The sequence below is a fragment of the Phyllostomus discolor genome, chromosome X (assembly GCF_004126475.2).
Source record: "Phyllostomus discolor isolate MPI-MPIP mPhyDis1 chromosome X, mPhyDis1.pri.v3, whole genome shotgun sequence".
In the NCBI taxonomy this organism is placed as follows: Eukaryota; Metazoa; Chordata; class Mammalia; order Chiroptera; family Phyllostomidae; genus Phyllostomus; species Phyllostomus discolor.
Window position 1 is genome coordinate 6,935,383 of NC_050198.1, and position 24,659 is coordinate 6,960,041.

General features: G+C 48.7%; 1 protein-coding gene across 6 annotated transcripts in view; it reads right to left on the reverse strand.

The window, feature by feature from the left end:
* Positions 1-3,224: 3,224 nt before the first annotated feature.
* The window catches only part of PHKA2 (phosphorylase kinase regulatory subunit alpha 2), a 63,455-nt gene continuing 42,020 nt past the window's right edge, over positions 3,225-24,659 (reverse strand). For 2 of the 6 annotated variants that reach the window (XM_036016938.1, XM_028522398.2), the window contains 14 exons: positions 22,457-22,545; positions 21,301-21,434; positions 20,723-20,879; positions 19,788-19,867; positions 19,518-19,596; positions 19,283-19,412; positions 18,604-18,705; positions 15,781-15,899; positions 14,976-15,005; positions 13,261-13,314; positions 11,045-11,215; positions 8,926-8,979; positions 8,011-8,211; positions 3,225-7,277 (listed from right to left, as the gene is read on the reverse strand). In XM_036016938.1, the coding sequence (XP_035872831.1) occupies positions 7,107-7,277; positions 8,011-8,211; positions 8,926-8,979; positions 11,045-11,215; positions 13,261-13,314; positions 14,976-15,005; positions 15,781-15,899; positions 18,604-18,705; positions 19,283-19,412; positions 19,518-19,596; positions 19,788-19,867; positions 20,723-20,879; positions 21,301-21,434; positions 22,457-22,545 (1,571 nt within the window). In that variant the 3' untranslated portion in view covers positions 3,225-7,106. The remainder of the gene's footprint in view (positions 7,278-8,010; positions 8,212-8,925; positions 8,980-11,044; positions 11,216-13,260; positions 13,315-14,975; positions 15,006-15,780; positions 15,900-18,603; positions 18,706-19,282; positions 19,413-19,517; positions 19,597-19,787; positions 19,868-20,722; positions 20,880-21,300; positions 21,435-22,456; positions 22,546-24,659) is intronic. The other 4 variants (XM_036016937.1, XM_036016936.1, XM_036016939.1 and 1 more) reach the window with 3 other exon arrangements.

A 24,659-nucleotide genomic window follows, 5' to 3' on the forward strand; every position in this document is an offset into this window, starting at 1 on the left:
GTACAGAAGTGTGGATGTTTGTTTGAAACTGATCGAAGGACCACACAGGGTTAGCCTGAGACAGGGAAGGAGGGTTGAAGAAGAGAACAGGAATAATTTCCCTATTATTCAATCAGTCAGCTGCCTCCACGTTCCAGCTACCGGCCTCTTACCCCTAAACAGCAGCAGAGCAGAGGCTGCTCCAGGAGCTTCTGGGCTTCTCAGAGCAGGAGGGAAGTGAAATCATCTTCGGCACTCGCTCCCTTCTCCTCTCATCCCCCCACCCCCCACACAGTTCCTCCAAACCTGCTGAACAATGAAACCCCTCTCCCCTCTGCCCTGCTTCCCTGTAAGGCAAATATCTCTGGAAGGATTGGCAGTAATAGTCATTCCTCTGTCCCAAACACCTCAAAAGCCAAAGTCTCAGCTCTTCCTTTTGATGGCACCACTTCTGCCCTCTGATCTCCTTCCCCTTCAGCAAACATATTAAATGCACTCCTGCCTTGGTTGGGCCTTTGCACTGGCTGTTCCCTCTGCCTGGCATGCTATTCCCCTAGATATTCCCTGGCTCAATGCCTCACTTCCTCCAGGTCTGTGAGCAAATGCTGCCTTATGAGAGATTTTCTGTAATCATCCCATATGATAGACCCCACCATTCCTAGGCCTCCTTGCCCTTTTTCTATGTTATTCCTGTCCTGTCCTTGGCTCTTCTCATTCTGACACATTATGCATCTAACTGCTCCTCTGCTTATTGTCTGCACGGGGACAGGGAGGAGGAGTCAGAAGCTGGTTTCTTAGCTCCCTTGGTCAAGCTGTAGGGAGCTGTGAAGATGGCCTCACCTGGCTACCGTACCCACCCACAGCCCTAGCACAGCACTTCACCATCTATCAATAAGACAGACCTCAATACTGATGGATTATATTCTTAAGAAGCTCTTGGCTTGAGGTCCAGTTTTTCAGGGGAATATTTTACTTACCCTTCACTTGCTGGGGGTGGAGGGGGTCCATCACACCCAGGGGAGGGTTTTGAGGAGTCAACAGGCAGCGCCAGTGTAGCCTTTTCCTTCCTCAGCCTTGCATCATGGAGAAAACAGAGCCGGTCCTGGTGGAGGACTGGTCCCCGGCATCAAGTGACAAAGGGCTGTGCTACAGCCTCTGCCATCCTCCCTTCTGAACCCCCATTCCAACCTCTGCGGGCCCAGTGCTCAAACTCTTCTCTGGCTCTGGGCTCTAATTCAACCCATCTATCCCTGTTGACTTTATTTTGTCTCTTCCCTTACTAAGCCTGGAGCTGTCTGCACTGTAGCCTGCCAAGCACAGTGTCAACTGCTTAAATGTGTGTTGACAGTGCAGAAGCCATCTCTGTTCTCCATCAGAGGACCAGGGGCAGAAACACATATGGCAGGTGTGTGTGTGATCCCTGCAGGATGCGTCAGCTCAGGAGATTCAGGCTGTGAGGTCAGTACAAGCTGCCATGCTACATGGCAAAGGCCCACTTAGCAGTTTCTTCATCTCCCGGGACAAAGAGCTGCCTTCCCCGACTGTGTGTGCAAGGCCCTCGCTGAGCCAACATGGAACCTCCTGGGCCCTTTTAGCTCCATATCCCTTGTGGTTCAGGAGGAAGAAGGAACAGCCGTGGGACCTGGTGCTGCTGCCACAGGAGAGGGAGAGGAAGGGGAGCGGCAGCTCGTTTCGATGCCTGTGCTCCCTTGAGCCCGTGAGAGTGACTCGGATGTGTGCGAGAGCTCAGGCACTGATCCTGGGTGACAGCTGAAGGAAATGATCCACAGTGTCAGGAGAGAGGCTTACATCTGGAAGCAATCCCAATTCTTTATTTTTAAATCCCCCAGCTGGCTGAAGACTTAGAAGGAAAAAATGCAACAATCATTTGTGTCTTGTCCCAGGCAGGCTGTCACTCAAGGTCCAGAAAGAGGCTAATGGAGCTAGGCTGGTGGTCACCAAAAAACTGTGAGGCCCAGTAACTCCTCCAGGGCCCCAGTGGGAGGGTTGTGATAGCTGCTTGGAAGTTGTGTGCTGGGCGGTGCTCTGCTTGACTGGGCAGCAGTGGTGATCCAGCCATGACGACTTAGTAACATTTCTACCCAGAGGGAGAAACTGCAATTGTCCTAGCTGAGCCCAGAGGGGGTACTGGAATGACCTGCACAAGCCTGGTGGTCCCCTGCATGCCCCTCTTCACCCCTGCTGCACACTCTTCCTCAAAGGGCACAGCTGCCTCTTAGGTCAGTTCTCAGGGCAGACTGGGGATGGAGGGGAGAGATAGGCCCTTTTCTGCACAAGTGAGCAAAAGGCAAGAGTCCTGGCCATAGTGGACACTAAGTTTTGGATGCTCGGCATCAAATCCCCTTCATGGGTCTGTGGGATCTGCCACATTATGCCAACCCCGCCTCCACTTCAGGAGGAACTTGAAAATACTGGCTTTTCCAACCTCCCTCTCAGCTAACAACCTGCCCCTCTACCCCCAAGCTGATGTAACACACCTGCCCAAGACTGAATTGACAGCTAGCAGCTGTGTGAAATCCACTCTGGTGACAGGTGAAAGCCTTGTGTTCAGTTTCCAAAAGAGCAGAGGCCATGACCCTAGTGATGGTAGCCGGCATGGGGGCACATCTGTGCTACAAGCCCCAGGCTTTGAGCCTAGGGGCACCTGGAGGCGACATGGGGCCTTGCTTTTGGCTGGGGAAGTGCCAAGCCTAGTGACCATGTGACTTATCCAATATCCCTTAAGAAATATATTTCCTACCCAGCCAGAGTTGCTGTTATTTGCGAGTAAAAACTGTGACACAGTGCCAAAGGGTGATACTGAGGCCATGAGAAATTAGAGCCAGTGACTGGGGCTCCTCCTGGGTGTGCCTGTCCTGGGTTTATACCTGGAAAGCTCTTTCAAAACAGGAGACATGGAAGGCACAACCATGGTCCCATGCCCAATTCAGATACAGCTTGGTCCCATGTTGGACAGCCCAAACCCATGCCCTTTGCAAAGCCTGGTGCTCCAGTTATACTGGCTGGAGGTGGAAGCATGTGGCAGCCACCCGCTGAGAGACAGGCTAAAGCTGCTCAGGATTTAGGTTTGAGACATGGAGGTCCTAATACACCAAGTGCTAGGATGCTTTCATGGGAGGCTGGGAAGTATCCTTCCTTAGCTGTCTTCACAAACCCAAGAGTCCTTTTGTTCATCTCCCACTACCCTACCCCGAGTTTCTGCATGCTGAGCAATGCACAATAAATGCGTTCCGAGAAATTCATTTTTCAAAATAGTTGACATATTGCAATCAGGCAGAGGGATGAATCATCACATGACTTCAGAGTTCATTGGTTCCAATTATTCCAGTCCTTCTAAGAAGGCATTTTTGCCAAAATTGCACATATGTTCCTTAAACACACACACACACAATTGTTTTCTGAAGAAATTTTTTCCTCTCTCAGACCATCAGTCAAACATTCCATGCAACAGACTTGAGAGCAGTTTCTCCTGCTGTTTCAGTCTTCTTATTCCTCAGAGAACTCTTTTGGTGACTCGAGGACATGGATTTTCCTAAATGGCTTCCTGTGGTGGACAAGGGGGCTCTAAGAGGGTGACAGCAGCTTTACTTTCTTCTCACAGCAGAGCTATTGGGGGCCAAGTCCAGGAGAACAGAAGGAATTCTGGGACCAGGCAAAGAGCAGAGACACATGGAACAGATGGCAGGGACTTCGAAAGCATAAGTCACCTTGAAGGACAATGGTGCCAAGGGAGGCGGTGGGAGGCTTTTGTACCCTCTGACAAAGAGGAAGCAGAGGAGACAAAAGCTACTTGCCAGGCTTATACATGAGTCAATAGAACTGAGAGATGGTTCTGTGTAATTTACATCAAGGGAGGCTGTGCCTCCTGTCTTCTTGTCCAGAAATAAATGGCATCAATCAGTTGACAAACTGTTTCTCTTCCCTGCTAATCTTTGGTCTTTTTTTTCTTTTTCTTTCTTTACATGGGGAGCATTTACATGCACTCTATCTAAGGCAGCTAATGGTTAACAGTCTCGCCTTCCATTCATCACACTTCCATAGAGTTGCAGAAGGTCTAACTGACCCCTGGACAGCCAGCCAGCCTGGGAGACAGGGGCATGACCAATAGAGCCCAGCCCAGGTCACCGTCGGGCATAGCTGGCTTCTTGTGAATGGGAAGGCCGTGGGCCCTGACTGTCAGAGATGGGGGTCTTGGGGGGATTCCTGCGGTTTCCCTGGGCTTACTCCTGTACCAGTCTGTAGGCTTCCTGCATGTTTTCCAGATGGGTAAATTGAGGAACACAAAGGGTAAATAACTGGCCCAGGTCAGACCTGAAATGTAAGGCTAGCTGGACTCAGAGACCGAACCTTCCTCCCTGCTGCTGGATTCACCTGGGTCAAAGCCAGGGCGAGCAGCAGGTGAAGCCACTGGCTGCTTTTCAGCCGAGGATGTTCAAAGACATGTTTGATCTGGCTCTGAAACAGAACATGCTACCCCCAGCCCCAGCAAAGGTCAAAACTGGCCTCTCTGCTCTGAGGAGGGAGATAGGAAAGCACACCCCCCACCCCCCAAAACCACGAGACCAGCATGGTCAGGACAGGCCCCTGCAACATCTGTTCCTCTTTGCTGCGTGGGCCTCAGCTGCTCGTGAAAGGGATCAAGCTTCAGAAGCCTGTTCTCCTTCTTTGAAGCTGACAGCTTGATGCTTGTGGAAATGCAGTACTATTTCAGGATTTCATTTGAGGTTTCAAAAGAGTGAATCGAAGGCTCAGCTGAATTGCTTATTATGGCTCTTCTCCTGGCCTGCGTCTCTGTTGGTGAGCCCAAACACAGCATCCGTGGCTTTTGCACGTCATCCACGGGCAGGTGATTATTCTAAATTAGCACCTGGCTCATTTTGGAGGGCTGTAACTCTTCCTGAGCCTTCTCCCAAGAAGCAAGTGGAACTTTCACAGCTCGTACCTTTCCTACATGATCTGTGTCTGAAATGATCCACCAGGGAGTCTACCAAGTAAATTTTACATGAGCCCTGTTTATGGCAAGTGCATCCTAAGAAGAGCAAAAATAAAGGCTATGAAATGCTACTACAAAACCTGGGTGGCTGTGACCTGCCCTGGACCCTCAGAGGCAAATGGGAGCAAACAGGTTTCCCAGGGAAGATTGGGCATGAACAGGAAGGCTCCGGGGCATGGCAGGAGCTCGGGGTGGGGGTGGGGAGCATGGTGCCCACGCTGTCACTGGGATCTGCCCCACCAGTGCCAGTGTTATGAGGGGATCCTGCACCTTGTCTGGCTCTCCCCCGCCACCATAAAGCATGGTGGCCGTCTTTTCACATCAGCCTTCCTTGAGTTGCATCTCATTTCACTTTGTATTCTCACACAGGCACAGAGAATGCTTTCTCAACATATGCTGACGAATGAAGTAAGGATCTAGTAATCTGAGGAGAATGGTTATACATACTGGTATTAATGGCAGGGTGGGTGGGGAGAAAGGCAAGGAAAGGAGGAGAGAAAGCATGTGGATGTGCATGGGAGTAGAAGCTGAGAGATTCCAGAGCCTTTCCCTTTAGTAACTGCTCTGTACTTCATAAGGGGAAGTACTGTGTTTTCAAGACATGGAAAACAGAGGCATTGATGTTCCCTGTGAACGGCGCCTGGGCACCACCAAGTCCAGGTAGGTGCGCCGGACTTGTGATCTAGACTGTGTCTCCCAGGGGCAGCTGCCAAGTATTTGGCTGGGACTGAGGAGGGGCTCTTCAGCAGGAATTGTCAGGCACTTCCCTCGGCTTCTGGAATAACTGTCCTTACCACATCTTGATTCTGAGGATGCATCAGGCACTGCGATGTCCACTCCAAGCAGCCGGAACATGACCTTTCTCTCCTGTCACTTAAACTTCCCAGCAAATATCCAATGACCATGTTCCCATTTCAGAGGCAGAGTTGTCACAAATCCAACCCATCACTCTCAACCAGCCAGAGTTCACCATGTGGCCACCAGTTGACTGTCCTTTCAACTCCATTATTCATATAAACTGTTTGCCTATTGCCCCCCAACCCCGACCGACCCCCGGGACAACTGGAGAGAAACTCTATCCCCCAGGACACTGCCAAAAGATTGATGAGGCCCTGCCTGGCCATGATTTGTTCTGGGTCCTCTACACTCAAGGCCTCCAACCACACCTACGCGAGAGTGGTAAAATGGAAGTGCTTGCAGGAGAAGGGCTTGAGTCCCCAGTCCCCAGCACCCAGCTTGGCTTTATCGTAAGAGAGAAGCATTGTTTTTGCAGGAGCACACTACAACAAATTTCCATGCTCTCTGGTGCCACATACTCATCACCTGGCTCCCCCAGAGGGAGGGGTGGAGGGTGATGGGCCTTCCAGAAGGACTCCCTGCCCGCTACAGCCCCACAACAGCTGGCCCAGCTATAAGAACAGTTTGCTCCTCCCCTGACATTGTTTCTTGTTTGCTGGATTCTAAGAGATGTGGATATTTCAGGAAGCAGGAGAAACTCCTAATTCGTGGGCAGTCAGGATAAAACCCTTGAAGACCATGAATCGAAGGTAATGAAGGTAGGTAGCTATAGCAATGAAATAAGATGCCAAGGAAGCAAGCAAGCCACAAGAAAACCAAGCTTCCTCAGAAAGCTAGGGTTGTTCTACTTGGTAAACTGGCCCACAAACAGAATACATCCTGTTAAGATGTTCCGCTTGTCCAGGTCGGCTTGTCTAGCTACTGCGACTGGAAGTATCTTTAATACGTGCACTAGCTCACCAAACCTATTTTGGTAACTCTGTGAGAGCCAATTTAAGCTGGCTTCTCAGTTCACTCTGTTCTGAAAAAGAGACCAGTTTCTAATTCCTCCTGAGACTCCAGGGGACCAGATGCTGTGACAAATGTGCCAAGAAAATGGACCTAGACAACGATCCCATGCTGCTCCTTGGGGAGGCACAGGATTCCTTGGCTTTCTCTGTGGCATGGTCATGCACTGGTTTCAGTCACTGCCATCTCTGCCCTGCCAGGGTTTCTGATGAGACATGCTTTTGTGACAGCACAGGGGGTCTTGGGCAACAGAAGAAAGTTCCCAGTGAGGCTAGGGGGCAAGTGGCGGACTCAGAGTGCCGAGGCCCTACTGCATCTGGCAGCCTGAATTGGGCAGCAATTCCTGCAAATGAGAAGCCACTGCTTTCGTTAGGTAGGTCATTGTCCCATAAGCCCCACTTGGGGCACTGTCGTAAAAGAAGTGGCAAATGCCTGTGGCTGGGTCTTTCTCCAGGGTGTCCATGGCGCCAATTGACATCTGCAGCAAGAAAAGGCAGAGGATAGGATGAGCAGAGTTCGCTCTTGCAGCCCTGTGATGACTCTGTGCTGCAGGCCTGCGGCCTGTGGCCTGTGGAGCTCCCGGCCTGGGGAAGGAGAGCCTGCAGTGTCCACGGAGAACATTGGCCTCTGCTCTGGACACTGCCCTGGGTTCCTACATATCCAAGTTCACAGGGCATCACTGACCCTAACAAGAGAATGGCTTCTCCTAATTCAGCTTGGGGTGCAGAGTAACTGGTTTTGTCTACCCAGGGCCATGTATAAGCAAGGATGGTGTTTGCACTAAAACCTATGTTGAGCCCTGCCCCGGTAGCTCAGTTAGTTAGAGTATTATGTTGATGCACCAAGGTTGTGGGGTTTAATCTCTGGTCAGGGAACATAAGAATCAACCAATGAATGCATCAATAAGTGGAACAACAAAGCAATGTCTCTATCTCTCTAAAATCAATTTAAAAAATTAAAAAAAAAAACATACGCTGAAATGGGCCTGTCCATCTTCAAAGGTCTTTAGATTTCCCAAGTGGCCACTGTGCCACTTTCTAGCCAACTGGTTGACATTTTTCACCATCTGTGGTGACATTTTCTTTGTTCAAGAACATTCTTTCATATTGGACACAGGATCTCCAGCCTAGATAAATGCCAGCCCAACTGGCTACCCTGCCTCTGTCCCCACCTTGGCTCTGGGATGGCTGGGCAGGTCCGGGCACACCCACCTGGTCCTGCAGGAACAGCTGGTTAGCCACATGCACAATCTGGTCCACATGGATGATGCCCCCAATGCTGTTCATCTCCGTGTCCGAGAGCAGCGTCAGCACCATGATGGCTTCTACCAGAAGCTGCCGGTACTCAGGCTGGGGCACACGGTTCAGCACCGACTCAACGTGGACAGCAAACTTGATCTCCTGCGGGGTCATCTGCCAAAGGGACACGCGGGGGTAGTCAGGAGTGAGCCAGGACAGACACAGCCTTGTCACTAGTGCTAATCACAACACCCACTGGATTTGGACCTCAGCTCAAATGCTGCCTCCTTTTTGGTCACTGTCCTGATTCTGCCAGCAGGAACCCTCTGGAGCAGGAGCCTGAGGCCATGCTCTGGGAGGCAGCCGGCCTTGTCCTAGCTTGATTTACCTCACCCACTGGACTCTGAGTTCCCGGGGACAGGGACCGTTTCTTATTTTTCATTCTTCCTCTTCATTCTTGTGCATATGGCATGGTGCTTTGGGCAGGGTAAAAACTGAAAAATCAGGCTTTAAAAAAAATGTACAAGGGAAAAGCAGCCAGGGAAGATGGCTGATCTCAGCAGAGAGAGGTGAGAGGGCGCTGCATGGGGGTCATGACTGTGGCATGCTGCTTTGCTTTTTTTTCTTAATAGGGTTTTATGGGGCAAGTCTAAAGACCCTGACAGTGAGGAAATGCTGTTTCTGACAGGAAGGATAAAAGGTGATGCTAGTAAATGTGAGAAAGAAACTTTGCAAAATTTTAGGGTTGAGTAGCTAAAAAGATCAGACCTCCAAATGACCCACTATATATGTAAGAAGCCTGAAAGAAGCATCAGTGGTCAGAGTCCGTGAAATACAGTACTGGGTGGAAATGGTGGAAGGCCGGCGTTTGGGTTTTTCCCACAGTACCTCTCGTGTCGTTGAGGACGGGAGCACATAACCATCGATGGACAGACCGTGGCACTGCAGGCAGAACGCACACATCACACTTCAGTCAGATTCCAGAACGTGATTGATAAGTGTGCACACACGTGCACGCACATGCACATGTACACACAATTAAGCCACTCTGCCCTGGAAACCTGCATGAGGGCTGGAACACGCCAGGCTGTCATTTATTTTTAGAGAGCTGTTCTCACTGCCCACAGGCTGTGTTTTTGATGGAACGATTCTAGAGAACCAGCAGGCATGTTTCAGATCTCGCATGAACAACGCCCCAGGAGCTGCTGGGTCCTCCTCTGTGGAAGCTCCGCATTTCACTTGGCAGAGAGACCCCCACTGGTGTCATATAAAGGGAGAGTTTCATGGCTCCTGCTGGTGAAGTGCTACTTCTGCGCCTTAGCAAAGCATCTATTTCTGAGATTTCTATAATAAGCAGCAATCACAAAAAACTCAAGCACATGCACAGACACGCACACGCACACCCGTGTATATAAGTATCAAGCACCGACTCGATACAAAATGCTGCTTTTTCATAATAAAAGTGTCTTGGTATTGAGCCAGTGGAAGTCCGGGGGGAAGTGTGTGATGTCCCAGGAAGAGTGGGGAGAGTTTCTAGGAATAGGTTGTTTTAGTCTAATTGGCTACCTTCTAAACCCAGTGTCCTGGCTGGCAGCAGCTGCCCACCCCAGTCCCTGAGGGGCTGACAATAGAGTGGGTGCAAACATTCGTGCCTCCTGAGAAGAGGCAGAGGACAGAGAACTAGAGGCCGTTGTGGACTCTGAGGGCTCTTCTCTTATGTGGGGACCAGGAGCCCAGCTGCATGAGGACAGGGACGGCTCTGACCTCCCCATGCCCAGCTCGATGAGGAAGGCCTCAGTCCCCCCACACAGGGAAGCCGAAGGTTCCCTAGAGGTCCTGGGGCTCTGCCACAGAAATACTACAGAGGGCTTTGGGAAGGGGCTTGTTATACGTACTCGATTGGGATGACTTTTCTTTCCTCTCCTACTGTGAAATGAGCTAACAAAATTAGCTCATGAAAAAATCAGTCCTGCCCATTGCGAGACGGGCTCTGGTGCAACCCAGGGAGACAGAAATGCTCTGGGGCTGATGTAGGAGGGGGACAGAATGTGAGTGCAGAGAGCAAAGGGGCATGGCTCCCCCCTCGGACTCCTCCTTGGCCATAGGCATTTGGACTGGGCTCTGCTGTGTTCTGGTGAGTGCAGTGCAGCCTCTGCCTGTCCCCTTACATCTATTTCTGATGACCTCTGCTAAGATTTTCACAGCCCCGGGGAAGCTGCAAAATGCAGCCCCATCTGGTGGCCACAGGAATAGTAGGCACTATGGTGAGTGGGTCTGGGGTCCTTGTCTTCCATGTGGGGAGACAGATGCCCAGGGTGTGTAGAGCTTGTGCCATCAGGACCTTCAAGCCCTTAGGACCTGACGTGGTGCCCTGAGATGGGAAATGCTCAATCTTGTCACTGAACAGCGTGGATACCATGCCTGCCTAATCGTGCAGGGGGCTCAGGGATGGTGAGGTGGGGGGCTGTTGTGAGTCATCTATGTCGTGGTGTTTTCACCCAAAGCCTTCCCTGCCTTCTCTGGTTCTTGCCTATCTTCTGACCTTTCTATGTTCCTGATATGTCAGAAGTAGTCCCATACAACCTGAGCTGTCACCTTATGTAACTTGCTGTGGTTCCCGTGAGCGGTTTTCAACCAGTGGTGACTTGGACACTTGGCAATGTCCAAAGACATTTTTGGTTGTCACCACTGGGGGAGGGGGTACAATTAGCATCTAGTGGGTGGAGACCAGGAATGCTACTTGATAATCCACAATGCAGAGAACAGACCACACACAAAATATTCCCCAGCCCCAAATGTCACTGCATCCAAGGTGAAGAAACCCTGCTTTAGGCTGTGAGCTATGCAAGGTCAGGCACTATGTGTTCTCTTACTCTGCAGCCACATGGTACTTGATGATACCAGTAGGTGCCACCATGCCTCACTAAGGGAGTCGGTTCATTTCCCTGGGGACTGTGTGTCCCCCAGCCCCAAGGCCTGCGGAATTCAGCACAGCAGCCAAGCTCACCTTCTGAAGGATCTTCCACACCTTCTGGTAGAATCCCACAGGGACCCTGTTGATGGCCCCATCCAGCCTTCTCCTGCGCAGCCACTGGCCCTGCCGCTCCCCCCAGCCAATGTGATGCCCGCCGGAGTCTGACGATGATGTGCCGGTGGGCGAGGACGGGGTGCTGGACTTCTGCGAGAGAGACAGTGCGTGGCCTTTAGAAGCCTCATGGCCGGCTCTGCAGGACAGCTCAGTGAACTAGTGAAAACACCAGATCACCACTTTCCCAGAGGGTAATGCGGTTTCCTTGATTGAAGTCTGACCAGTTCTTGAAGCTGGATTAACTCTTTTATGCACCAGTTTGGTTACTGAACTTCTGTGGTGCATTGCACCTGGCCCCATGAGGTAGCGCAGCAGCGCAGACCTCAACCTGGCAGGGAGGCCAAGCAGGTGAGAGCACAGACTCTGGGGTTAGCTGCGAATCCTGGCTCAGCACGAGCTGCAGCAATCCCTGACCCTGACACTGGCTCCAGGACGAGACCTCATCTGCACAGTGGGGACACAGTCGGACTGTCTGGCAGCATTCACTGAATGAAGATGCAGAACACCCCGAGAGCATGCCTGGCTGGTGCTAAGTGCTCATGGGGTCGATTGTCACTGCCAAGGCCTTCTACCATTGCTACAGGAGTACCCAGAGAGAGACACTAGGCCCTCGGAGCAGGTGAGGCCCCCAGAGGCGCTGCAGCCCAGGGAGACAATTGTCAAAGTGCCACTTTACTTCTGCAGTGCAACAGAGAACACAACACAACACACAACACAGGGTGGGGGTGGGGTGGGTGGGGAAGGGTCTGGAGCCAAACCCAAAAAGACTGGGGATCCCCATTCAGTAGTGAGGACCTCGGAGAGCATGGTACGGGCACTTGTCCTTTTCAATCTGCTCTGTATTCTGCCTGTTCTCAACATGGGGTGTTATCCTAATTTGGGGCAATGGCTGCCTCTAGGCCAGGAACACATGCTCTGCTGAAGGAGAGGGACAGGGTGTCATCTCCTGCCCACCTCCTTGCCCGAGGCTGGACTTATTCTGACCTCCATGAGAGATGTGCTGGGGTAAGGCCAGCAGTCCTGCTCTGGCCTCAGCAAGCCTGCCCACGACAGCAGAGGCGACTCTGCGAGGCTCCCAGCAGGGGCCTAGAGACCAGGACTGAATTAGGGGACCCCTCACAGTAGCAGCAGATGGGGTGAGGCCATGCTGTGCTCCCTCTCTGCAGCAAGACTCGGGGCCTGCTTCTTCCCATGGATGGATTCTCAGCTCATGGTCTCCAGGTTAGAAAGGGGTAACCTTCATTCTTACATATTATCTGGACTACCTGGCACGTTCACTTCTCAGTGCACAACATTAAATTTAAAGGTTTGAAAATGAAATGCAGCCCTGGCTGATGTGGCTCAGTGGACAGAGTGCCGACCTGAGAGCCAAGGTGTTGTTGATTGGATTCCCAGCCAGGGCACATGCCTGGGTTGCAGGCCAGGGCCCCAGCAGGGGGTGCATGGGAGGCAGCCACACATTGGTGTTTCTGTCCCTCTCTTTCTTCCTCTCTTCCCCTTTCTCTAAAAATAAATAAATAAAATCGTTTAAAAAAATGAAATGCAAATGTTTAGCATGCTACCAGGGCAGGAGGTAGGAGTGTTCTCTATGGAGTCATTTTGACTTTATCAAATCTTATTTTGAAAAGCCTGTTTGCTGGGTTATTCCACTGGGCTCATTACTGCCATTTAAATACGGCAACAATTAGATACAAATAAAAGTAATTACAGCAGTACTCATCAATGACTCAGCTGGTTTCCTCCTTCCCATTTCAGGAGGAAGATTCAGACTCGCTCCAGCAATTCCAATACTTCCTAGGCCTGCACTTTATCGGAGGCCTCACACCAGGCAGGGGCATTATGAGTACACAGAGCTAATGAGCACATGGGGGCAATGGTTCACCACTGCGGCTCCACAGAAAGGCTGCAAAAGTTCCAAAAGCTCGTGGACAAACACAGCTCCGTTTAAGAACTTCTCAGCTTTTGGCTTTCTTTGTGCACTCTCCTGATACTGACGGTCAAACGGAAACACTTAAACCTGTTCAAATCTTCAGGAGTTAGGGCTGAAGTGGGAGTGTGAGAAGGGCAACAAAAGGATTGAGACACCACAGACAAGGAGGCGGCGGTGGGGACAACGATCGGCACACATGGTTTACCATAGACTTGGAGGAATGTGAACTGCTGGACACGGCCTGGCTCACAGAAAAGAGCTACAAGACAAAGAGAGTCCATTCAGTGGTGTGCAGTGATACCAAAGGGCACAAGTGGAGAGGAGGGACACAGAACAGCACGGAAAACACCCGCAGAAAGAAGGTACAGAGGACGCAGGTGGACAGAAGTGCTCATTCAGCAACCAGACAAACAACCCCAGAGGCCGGGCGGGGCGGGGTCGGGACAGCTCTAGGGCTCTGTGCGGTGAACTTGGGAAATGCTCTTTCTCTCAGTATGAAATGGTACCGCATTCCAGTCAGATGTAGGGGGTTCCTCATCAAGTTAGGACCGAGTTTATTTTCCAAAATCACAGCCATGAAATGCTAATCTTTTATGTTAAGAGTTCTGAAAATCTCCTGGCTGGCATAGCTCAGTGGATTGAGTTCGGGCTGCAAACCAAAGTGTTGCAGGTTCGATTCCCAGTCAGGGCACATGCCTGGGTTGCAGGCCATGACCCCCAGCAACCACACATTGATGTTTCTCTCTCTCTCTCCCTTCCCTCTATAAAAATAAATAAACAAAACAAATGAAAAAAAAGGAGTTCTGAAAATCTATAGGGAGCAACAAAATACCCATAACAAGCATTTAACATCTTGTACCTACTGGCATTCAGTAGATATCTGTTAAATATATGAATAAGATCAGGCTGAGGACCTTTGGCAGAATAAGTATTTCCTCATCTAAAAATCTAGAATGTACCCTTAATAGTGCCTGTCACACACACGCGCACCCACGCATGGTGTTCTTTCAAAAGTTAATAGAAATGTAAAATACCATGGCACCTATTACATTTTAGAGAAAATGTTTCCTTGATGGAAGTGGCCAAATACAAAACTTGTACTTTCCTAACTGAATATAAAGCCACCAAAGAAGAAAGGTGGTCATTTTGTCCCCATAATGTGCAAGGATGACATTAAATGGAGACAGAAGGAACCACCCATATTCCCTGGAAGGCGCCATGGGGATGTGAGTAACCAGAGGGACAGTGCCACCGAGTGGCTGGCAAGGGAACATGTTTGGCAAGTCTGTTCTCGCAAAGAGGATACATTTGAGAGAGCACAGGTGTTTTGCCCTAGGACAACACAGAGAGGCTGCATGTCATTATATGATTCTTCCACACTCTCTCAGTCATGGAGATGTTAAATCATTAAAAACATGACTCCAGTTTTCTGAAGGAAGCACGGCACAGGGCGATATAAGAGAATGGTAGCCTTACATTGTTTTCTTCCAGGGTTAAATCCACCCCCTCCCAAGGCAATCTGGGGATAGGAATAGCAGTATTCTTTGTACTGATATAATCAATGACTACAGCTTACTTTTTCTTATTTATTTCCCTTCTTGTTTGAAACAAACTCCTGCCAAGGCAAAGCCTGGGACCATCTCTTTCACAAAGTAGCCTACAAAACCAAGTTTACTAAATGGATTTTGTTTAAACATCTGGGGCAAGGACATTTCTCCTGCTTTCGAGTCCAGCACTCTGCCTGTCCCCAGGGCTGCCTGCCGCAGCTGAGGAGTCACCTCCACCCAAGCCCGTTTGATGGGCAGAACCGTTCTCCACACATTCAGACTCTCCACGTTCACAGCCTCGCTTTTGACATTCAAGCCAGAAAGAACATGAAGCACACACAGTAAAGGGCAAAATAAGACAAAGATGTTTCACCTGTGCATCGGCACTAAACCGCCTAGTCATCTGAAAGTAAAAATACATCAGGAAATAAATAAGGCAGTTTTGAATCAAGGGTGCCCTGCTACTTCTATACTTCTATTACCCTCTGGGACAACCCAGGGAAGCATTGGTCTGACTGCAGAGTGTGACCCATTCGTGCCTCCTGGACTCAGTCTAGTGGGTCATCATTTGAAATAGAGAAGAAAATCTGAGCACATGTCTCACTGCGAGTTGTGGTCAGAAGGAAAAGGTTTCCTACTGTAGATCAGGGGCAAGCCCTAGCACAGTACCAGCACGTTAGGGCTGAAAAGCTATTGACTTGTAGTCCTGTGGGTTCAATTCAGAAGGAATCTGTTGTCAAATAAAGGTGGAGAGAGAAAAGAGACACCTGTGTCTAGTGGAAAATACAGGTGTCATTCATACTATTAATAGATTTCTCTGGTTATTTCATTTGAAGGACACATTTCATGGAGAGATGATGCAGTTACTTTTTGCACAACTATTTTTTAAGTGGCTGTGGCCCACTCGAGAGCAGTTCTCAGCAACAGAGGCAAGCATGGGGAAGGCATTTTCTGGAATGTTCACACGACATGTTAAAGTTAAGGATGAGCGTATGGGAGTGGCTCTGGGATATCTGGGTACCGAGTGTGTTCACATTCCGAGACAGAAAGCATCTCACATCCTCTATAAAGAATGGGCCACACCCTGCATGCCCTGGGTTTCTATCCCTTTCTGAGGTGAGCCCAGGTAGGAAAACCACTTCTCTCCTGGCACCATCAGCGCTAAGACCTCTTCTTACCTGTTTCATCTCACTTCTCAGCCTGTTGATGCCACTCCTCTCGGTTTTGGTGAGTCCAGTATGTCCCACCTCATGGATGGAGATGGCAGGGCTGGATGTAGAGGAATGGATAGGTCGCACTGGAGGAGAAACACACATGGTTCTTAGAAACGAAAGAGTATTCACCATAAGGAATATGTGTGATGTGCTTATTTTTATCCATCTCTCTCCCCGCCTTGAGTATAATAAATTCCATCAGAGGAGGCCTCATCTACACTGTTCAGTGCTGTTTCCAGCACCTGGAACCATAACTGCTACACAGCCCAGGCTCAGTATGTGTTTGAGCGAATAAATGAGAATGAGCGTCGCTAAGCAGCATGCAGAAAACACTCGGAGGTCATAAAACCTTTTCATGAATTGGTTATTTAAAAAAAAAAACTTTGCTTTTCTCCAAAAGCACATCTTCCTTGTAGAAAGTAGACTACTCTGTTCTGCTCCTGGGAGAACAAGCCCACCGAGGGTTAGAGGCAGAGAAGTCGTGGCTGCCCGAGGGTCCGTGCCTTGCTGCCGTCACAGAAGGGGCAGAGAAGCCTCCACCATCTCACTCCCAACCTGCTGCAGCAGCCTTGGACTCACACCCGTCTGCAGCCCTGTCCCCCATGAACTGGATCTCCATGCTGTGGTCATGGTGATCACTTTAAAAGGCAAAGTGTGATCATGTCACTGCCCACTCAGAACCCTTCCAGGCTTAGCTCTGTCTTCAGGATAAGGCCCCATGTGTCCTCCCCATGGCACACAAAGCCTAAGGACTTGAGCCTCACCTGCCCCTCTTAGCTCTCCACTCCAGACCAGCCACAAAATGCTGGGCATTTGCATATGTTGCTCCCTTCCACCCTGCCTGCTCCACACTGCCTGGCATATCTCCTTCTGTAGGGCCAGTTCAAAGGTCACTTCCTCAGGCAGCATTCCCTACATGCCCCAGCTACCCAACAAACTTACCACTGAAGCCATGCAGTGGAGGACACTGCCCAGGGAGTAGAGACAAATAAGGAGCAAGGGGACACCGACATTTAAAGGACAGGAGAGAGGAAGGAACCCAGAATAAAAAACAGTGATTAGCTGGAGAGGGAGGAGGGATACCCAGAAAGAAGCTGAAAGGGTCTGGGAGGCTCCAGTAGGGCCTGTATGGGATAAGTGCTAGCTGGAAATATTTATCTCAGATATCTCAGGATTTAATTAAAATGCTATGACTATTGACCTGGCTGGTGTAGCTCAGAGGACTGAGCGCGGGCTGCGAACCAAAGCGTCGCAGGTTCGATTCCCAGTCAGGGCACATGCCTGGGTTGCAGGCCATGGCCCCCAGCAACCGCACATGGATGTTTCTCTCTTTCTCTCTCTCTCTCCCTCCCTTCCCTCTCTAAAAATAAATAATAAATAAAATCTTAAAAAATGCTATGACTATTTCTGTGTCCTAATTTATAAAAATTGAACAAATTACAAAGGACAATTAAGAAATGATGTTTCTGACTTTCTTTACAGTTATACAAAGTTATGGCTTTCAAGTGATATTACTCCACTCCTAGTTTTGTAAGCATCTACAGCTTTACATCTAATAACAAAATTTTAGTAATTATCTGTATCAATGCATATATATTATATTGATGAGCAGAACACATTAAATATTTATCTTGTGTATTTATATCACAAGAATTGAGCATTTGGAAGAACTAAAAATTACTTTAAAAAATCTGAATCTGAGGATATGTTTATTTTTTTTTAGAGAGAGAGAGAAGAAAGAGAGAGTGAAAGATGTAAAACGGAAACATCGAACAGTTTCCTCCCATACGCACCCTGACTGTGGATTGAACCCCCAACCTAGGTATGTGCTCTGACTGGGGATCGAACCTGCAACCTTTTGGTGTATGGGACAATATTCCAATTAACTGAGTCACCTGGCCAGGGCTGAAAATTACTTTTGGAAGAGATCTCAAGCACTGTTCCTTCAGGAAAGGAGAAAAGTCATCAAAACCCATCTGATGGCATGATGCCCTGTTTGTTAGCTGGCTGGCACGCAGTCTGGGGAAAAATATGAAGTACCCAATGTCCTTCTTCTTAAATGAAAAGAATGACAGCCCACACTGCACTTCTTTGGCTTGATGAAATAAATTCACAAATGTGTCTGCAAATCAGTTTGCTTTATTATGAGGAAGAGAAGTGATAATTGCTTCAATTATAATTAGAGAGCATTCGAGAACAGAATTCCACCAGGACTCGGGTGATTTTATTTCCCAGCACTGCACACAGGGTTCCGGTACAGATAAAACTGAGCAGACCAGCCTGGGAAGAAGCAAACTCACTTAGCAAGAAGGTGTTGTGTGGTTGTAGAGGGCTGTTTTCCGGGCCACACAAAGGGGGCCAGGGTCTGGTTGAGGACACTTCTGTCCAAACTAAATATGGGCACTCAGGTGTTCGGAAAAGACAGTCCTTTCATCCTGACACCCTGGTTACTTTACCCCTCCTAACACCTGTACACAGTGACAGTACCTGGACCTGGCAGGAGGAAGGTGGCAGGCCAGGGTGCAGAGGTGTGCACACCACACCCATGTGGGACCACAGCTCACCTGGCAAGCCTACGAGGGGTCAACAAGCCTGACAAGTGGGAACCTTGCACCTGGGACTATCCATCTCGGTAACGTAGGAACCTTACCCTCAAACATCCTGCCCCAAAGTGCAATTACTGATGTCGATCTGTACATAAATGAAGCAGTTGCAGGTGATGCTGGATGCATCAATCAGGCCCTCTCTGCTTCCCTCTGCACAGAGGTAAAACGAGCATTTACTTACTGCTTCTTTCAACGCCAAACTCCTTTCCACTTAGAATATGGTGCAGGAGATTTTTCATATCAAAAGGGCTGAGGTTCATCAAACTTTCAGAAGCTTCTTCTCCTAAAAACAAACATCTCGTAAGTGCCCTAGACACAGGGCTGTTGGCAGGTGAAGGTAGAGTCAGGAGGGCATTGAGGGTGGTGACAAAGAATGGTGTGGCAGGTCTCCCTGCTGAGGATTACCTCCCCACTGCTTCAGGGCTGAAATATATTGGTCATTGCTGATTCTAAAAGCTACTGTTTCTGTTGTGTATTTTCTTAACTCCCAAACACATATTTTGCACATTGTAATGATCCCGACATTGGGATGTGCCTTGCAGTTGATTTACATATTTCAGTTGGCAGGATTTCTGGCAGCAGAGGTGTTATTAAGTGGGGGACGATCTTACTGCAAGGAGCTACAGTAAGGAACTCAGGTGTCAGGAGCAGGGCAGAAGATTCTAATCCCTCATTTCCCCTGACACATGGAATTGAACACCCTGTGCTGGATGGCCTGGTGGAAGTTACAGCTAAACTAGAGAACCAGGTGAAGCAGGAGCACGCATAAAGGCACAGAAGCCCAGGTTCCAGAGTACTTGGGCGGGGCTCTCCAGGGCTGACCTGCAAGAGCCTCCCAAGGGCCCACCCACGCTTTGCACCTGAACAGTTCAGGCTCCGCGCCAGCTCCGTGGCCATCACCTGAATGATGAGTCCGATCCGGAGCCTGAGCATCTCCGCGAAGAGGCTGGGCTGCGCCCTGACGTACATGGCCAAGTAGACCACAATCTCCTGATGCAGACACACATGGAGACAGCATTTCAGAGACCACGTGGTGGTGAAGGCCCCTGCAGCCCGGAGGAAGGCCACAGCCCTGCCCCTCCCCAGCTGGCTTACCTGTGTGAGGACGGCGATACTGATGTCCTGCCCACTGGCTTCGTAGATGAGTTTTGTGAGCTCCTCCGGGGGAAGGGGCCTAGGAATGAGTATCAGGACACAAACACCATGAAAGATACCTAAGCGGTGTTTCCTCTTCCTCCATGGAAGATCCTTCTTTTCCTGCTGGAAGCTCCCAAGTGACAGTGAAAGACCCTCTTCCTGAATGATGAATGGCACCATTTCCCCCACGGCCCCCACAAACCTGAGGGCCCCAGGCTGAAGACTTACGCAGAGATGATCTTCTCCCGAGGCTCCGGTGGCAGGCCCACCGTCAGCTGTGTTTGGTGTGACAGCAGGTCTGTGCAGGCCTACTCATTCAGGGGAAAGGGTGAGGGAGAGGGGGAGACAAGGAGAGAGGGAGGGAGTGGGGAGACAGAGGGACAGAGGGAGAGGGGAACAGGGGAAAAGGAGCAAAGCCAAAGGGGAAGGGCACTGTCAATAACATCACAAATTTACCTTTACAAACTTCATGACCCTTGTTGCCATTTATTTGAAAAAAACCATTCACAGACCCCAGACTGAGCAACCCAGGCACAGCTGCAACCCTGTAATCTTCGTGTTCCCAAAATGTGGCCCGAGGCTTGGCTCTGCAGAGCCCATTAGTGGGTATTTAATGCCCACCCACTGTAGCCAACGCATTGGATTCCGTGATATGTCACAAGGGGGATGGACTGTCATAAGTCCTAAGATACCAATGTTAAGGGTTAATAGCTATACTGCAGTCTGAAATTGTCAGTTTCCCCATTATTCACATATAATAAATGCCATCCCCTTACTATAACATTGGACTTTAGTGTCCTAGAAAGCAGCTCTGCCCTTTGCAGGGCCATGGAGTTAAAAATATGAATGATGATTATACTGCAGTTGTACAGAAATAAAAGAGCTCTGTTTAGGAGGGTGACAGGCCACAGAGCATTTTCGTTTTATTTCTTGTTAAACCTTTTTCTGCAGCTAAGAAGGAACAAAAGTAACCAACTTCAGTTTCATTTCCTCTGCTCACCTTCCAAGAACAGTGGGAGGTCAGGAGAGGAAGACCCACTCCGCCTATACATTCAATAACTGGTTTCCTTTACCAACAAGAGATGTTTGCCTTCAGCTTCCATAATAGGAAGAGTGCATGGGGCTAGAGAGGACAGAGGGACAGCCAGAACAGTGGCTCTGACCTCGGCCAGGACCTCCACTTTCTTCCTGAGCAGGCCAGAGATGTAGCGAATCAAACCCCACTCCTGGTTCAGGCCTGCTTTCCCATAGAGCTCGCTGAGGAGGTTTTGAACTGTGACCCCATGCTGTCCGGAGAGATTTGTGTCCCAGCTGGGGCCCCTGTTGAGAGACAGAAAACCCCAGAAGTGTGGCCAGAATGGCAGGCTGGCGGGCTGGATTCTCTTGCAGAAGAGCTCATGTGGCGGCGAAGAGGGGAGTGAATCGCCACACACTCTGCCAAGTGCTCGGGGGCCCTCCCACGGCCTCCAAATCTCAGGATTGGGTTGAGTCTTATCAAAGCACGCCTTCTGCCCATTTGAAACAGAAGCCTAACATCAGGAAATGGTGAGCTCCAGGCCTCACCCAGCCTCCTCGTCCTGAGAGGCCAGTGTGAGCAGGCAGAAAGGGGATAGAAGTTTGTTTGTAGTGATCCCGCGTAATTTGAGTGGTAGAGTCATGACCCAGCTTGTTTGAAGGCCAAGACTAGGACAGAATCAAGGAGGCTGGGGAAAGCTTGGCCCAGTAAAGACCAGAAACTTACTTTATTACATACAGAATGTACAGAATGTCTGCTTGGTCCTGCAGGTTCAAACAGTCTTTCAGCTGCTCAACCAGCTTCTCACAGTCCACATCACCACGATCATCTCTGGGCCACTGGAAGTCACCTTCAGGGACCTGGCCATACAACAGCCAAAAAGCAGAGGAGAAGAGCTGAGCATGCGAACTTGGAGATGGGGAAGTCACACACCAACCCGGTCTTGGAACTCTGTCACTGCTGTTCCAGGATTTCAGTGAATCTTTTGTAGCTTTTTACTCATGTGCTTTACTACTTTTGATCAGTGAATCGCTGTGTCAGTCATTGTTTGCAAGAGACTGAACTGACAGGTTAACATGTGTCTGGATTTTATTTATACCAAGCCAAGGCCAAAACCAGCAAAACTAGCCCCTGATCTTAGAATCTATGCTAGCAGTTACCTTTGGAGTGGAGGGGTAGAAGTGACTGGGAGGGACACAAAGGCTGGCTGGTCATTTACCCACATCTATGGGCTCAGTGTATAATTCATTGAACTATATACTTACATTCTATACACTTTTCTATATATGCTATACTTCAATAAAAATGTTTTTAAAACAAAAACAAACATAAAAAGTATGTGCATTTTAAGAGCCTAAAATTGAGGTGAGGTTAAAATATTCTCCAACACACACTGAATCTTTCTATTCATGTGGGATAAAATCAAGGGAGATTTCTGGATAAAATGACAAATTATGGGAACCAGTGGGGAACACCCTGAGGTTTATTTTCCTGTGAAGTCTTTTCTGGTTTTGTACCCTACTCTGCAAGCAGCCAGGCCTTGGCTGGCTGGTACAGACAGGACAGGGCTAAGTAGTAAGTTACTTTATTTCCTCCAGCATGACACAGATTCTGATGAGTGGGTAAAAAGTCGGTAGCCTTTTTCTACATGCAATACGTAAAGGTTTGCAGCAAATTCAGTGTACAGACTGACACAAAGCGGACTGTAGTAGACAACTGAGTGGGTTCACATGGAAACCCAAAACTTCTAACCCTAAAAGTCCTGGAGATCAAGAAATATGCTCTTCTTTTTGAGTTCAACCACTTAAAAGACATCTTGGGGCTACACCAGCATCAAACAATATTACACTTGTTAAAAAAAAAGTGATTCTAAATATTGTACCTGTTTTAGGAGTGGCTGAGGAGAATCAACAAGATTCAGCGATTTCCGGTGGGCACTTAGAACTTTAGTTGGCAAAGTCATGGGAACAACTGGAAAGCAAAAGAACAGAGAATTCTTTTCAGGAGCAGGAAGGATAAAATATTTCTTTTAAGAGGTACAGTGGTTACTCCTTATTCGATACAAACCAACTAAAGGAATGATTACTTATTGAGTTTAATTAATTACAATTTAATTTATCACATAGCCACATAATGTGCTGCAAGCACGTGAACAGGACACGGATCTTGCTTTAGGGAGTACAATTTGATTTTTCCTTCTCGAAATTCAGAGGAAAATTACATAGCATCTTCGGACTGGAGTGAGCCTCAGAAATGATTGAGCTCAACCTTTTTTTCTTTCAGATGAGGAAACTGAGAATCATAGATGGTGGATCATTTTTCCAAAGTCACTGGCCTTCTCAAAATCAAGGTAACTGGGCTTCCTGTCTAGTATTTTCACTTTGCCACTGCCGGACATCAGGGTTTCTGTTTTTTAGCCACCTTTTGATGTTTTTTTTAAAATAGATTTTATTGATCATGCTATTACAGTTGTCCCATTCCTCCCCCTTTATTCCCCTCTGCTCTACATACCCCCTTCCACCCGCATTCCCCCCTTTAGTTCATGTCTATGGGTCATACATACAAGTTCTTTGGCTTCTCCATTTCCCATACTATTCTTAACCTCCCCTTGTCTGTTTTGTACCTACCATTTATGCTACTTATTCCCTGTACCTTCCACCCCCACTCCCTCGCTGATAACCCTCCATATGATCTCCATTTCTGTGATTCTGCTCCTATTCTAGTTGTTTGCTTAGTTTGTTTTTGTTTCAGTTTTTGTTTTAGGTTCGGTTGTTAAGAACTGTGACTTTGTCATCATTTTACTGTTCATATTTTGATCCTATTCTTTTGCTCAGATAAATCCCTTTAACATTTAATATAATAAGGGCTGGGTGATGATGAACTGCTTTCACTTGATCTTATCTGAGAAGCGCTGTATCTGCCCTTCCATTCTAAATGACAGCTTTGCTGGGTAGAGTCATCTTGGATGTAGGTCCTTGCCTTTCATGACTTGGAATACTTCCTTCCAGCCCCTTCTTGCCTGCAAGGTTTCTTTTGAGAAATCAGCTGACTTTTTGTAACTGTGGGTAGCTGTCTCATTTTCTCTTGCTGCTTTCAAGATTCTCTCCTTATCTTTCATCTTGGCTAATGTAATTATGCTGTGCCTTAGTGTGTTCCTCCTTGGCTCCAACTTCTTTGGGCCTCTGAGCTTCCTGGACTTCCTGGAAGTCTCTTTCCTTTGCCAGATTGGGGAAGTTCTACATTATTATTTGTTCAAATAAGTTTTCCACTTGTTGCCCTTCCTTTTTTCCTTCTGGCACCTCTATGATTTGGATGTTGGAACGTTTAAAGATGTCCTGGAATTTCCTAAGCCTCTCCTCATTTTTTTCAATTCTTGTTTCTTCATTCTGTTCTAGGTGAATATTTCTTTCTTCCTTCTGCTCCACACCATTGATCTGAGCCCCAGTTTCCTTCCCTTCACTGTTCATTCCCTGTACATTTTCTTTTATTTCACTTAATGTAGCCTTCATTTTTTCCTCTAATTTGTGACCATACTCAACCAATTCTGTGAGCATCCTGATTACCAGTGTTTTGAACTGTCATCTGATAGGCTGGCTATTTCTTTGTTGCTGAGTTGTATTTTTTTCTGGAGCTTTGATCTGTTCATTCATTTGGACCTTTTTTTGGTCTGGGCATGCCTGTTACATGTAAGGGGCGGAGCCTTAGGTGTTCACCAGGGTGGGGCTACCCACGTTGCTGCTTTGTGATGCTGTATGTGGGGGAGGGGTCCAAGAAGGAACAATCCTGCTTGCTCCACTCCCTGCTGTGTTTCAGTTACTTCCCCCACGACCCACAAGCAAATTGGGCCCTTCTGGCGCTGACTCCCAGGTAGGTGGTTTTGTGTACATTCTAGGACCCTGTGGGTCTCCCCACCGAACTCTCCTGTGAGGCTGGGAGTTTCTCCCACTGCCACCTCAACACCCACAGGTGTTTTCAGTCAGAGGTTTGAGGCTTTATTTCCCTGTGCTGGAACTGTGGGTTTCGAGGTCTGTCTCGCTCCCCAGTCATTCCTCCCAGTTTATCTGCATGTAGATGTGGGATCACCC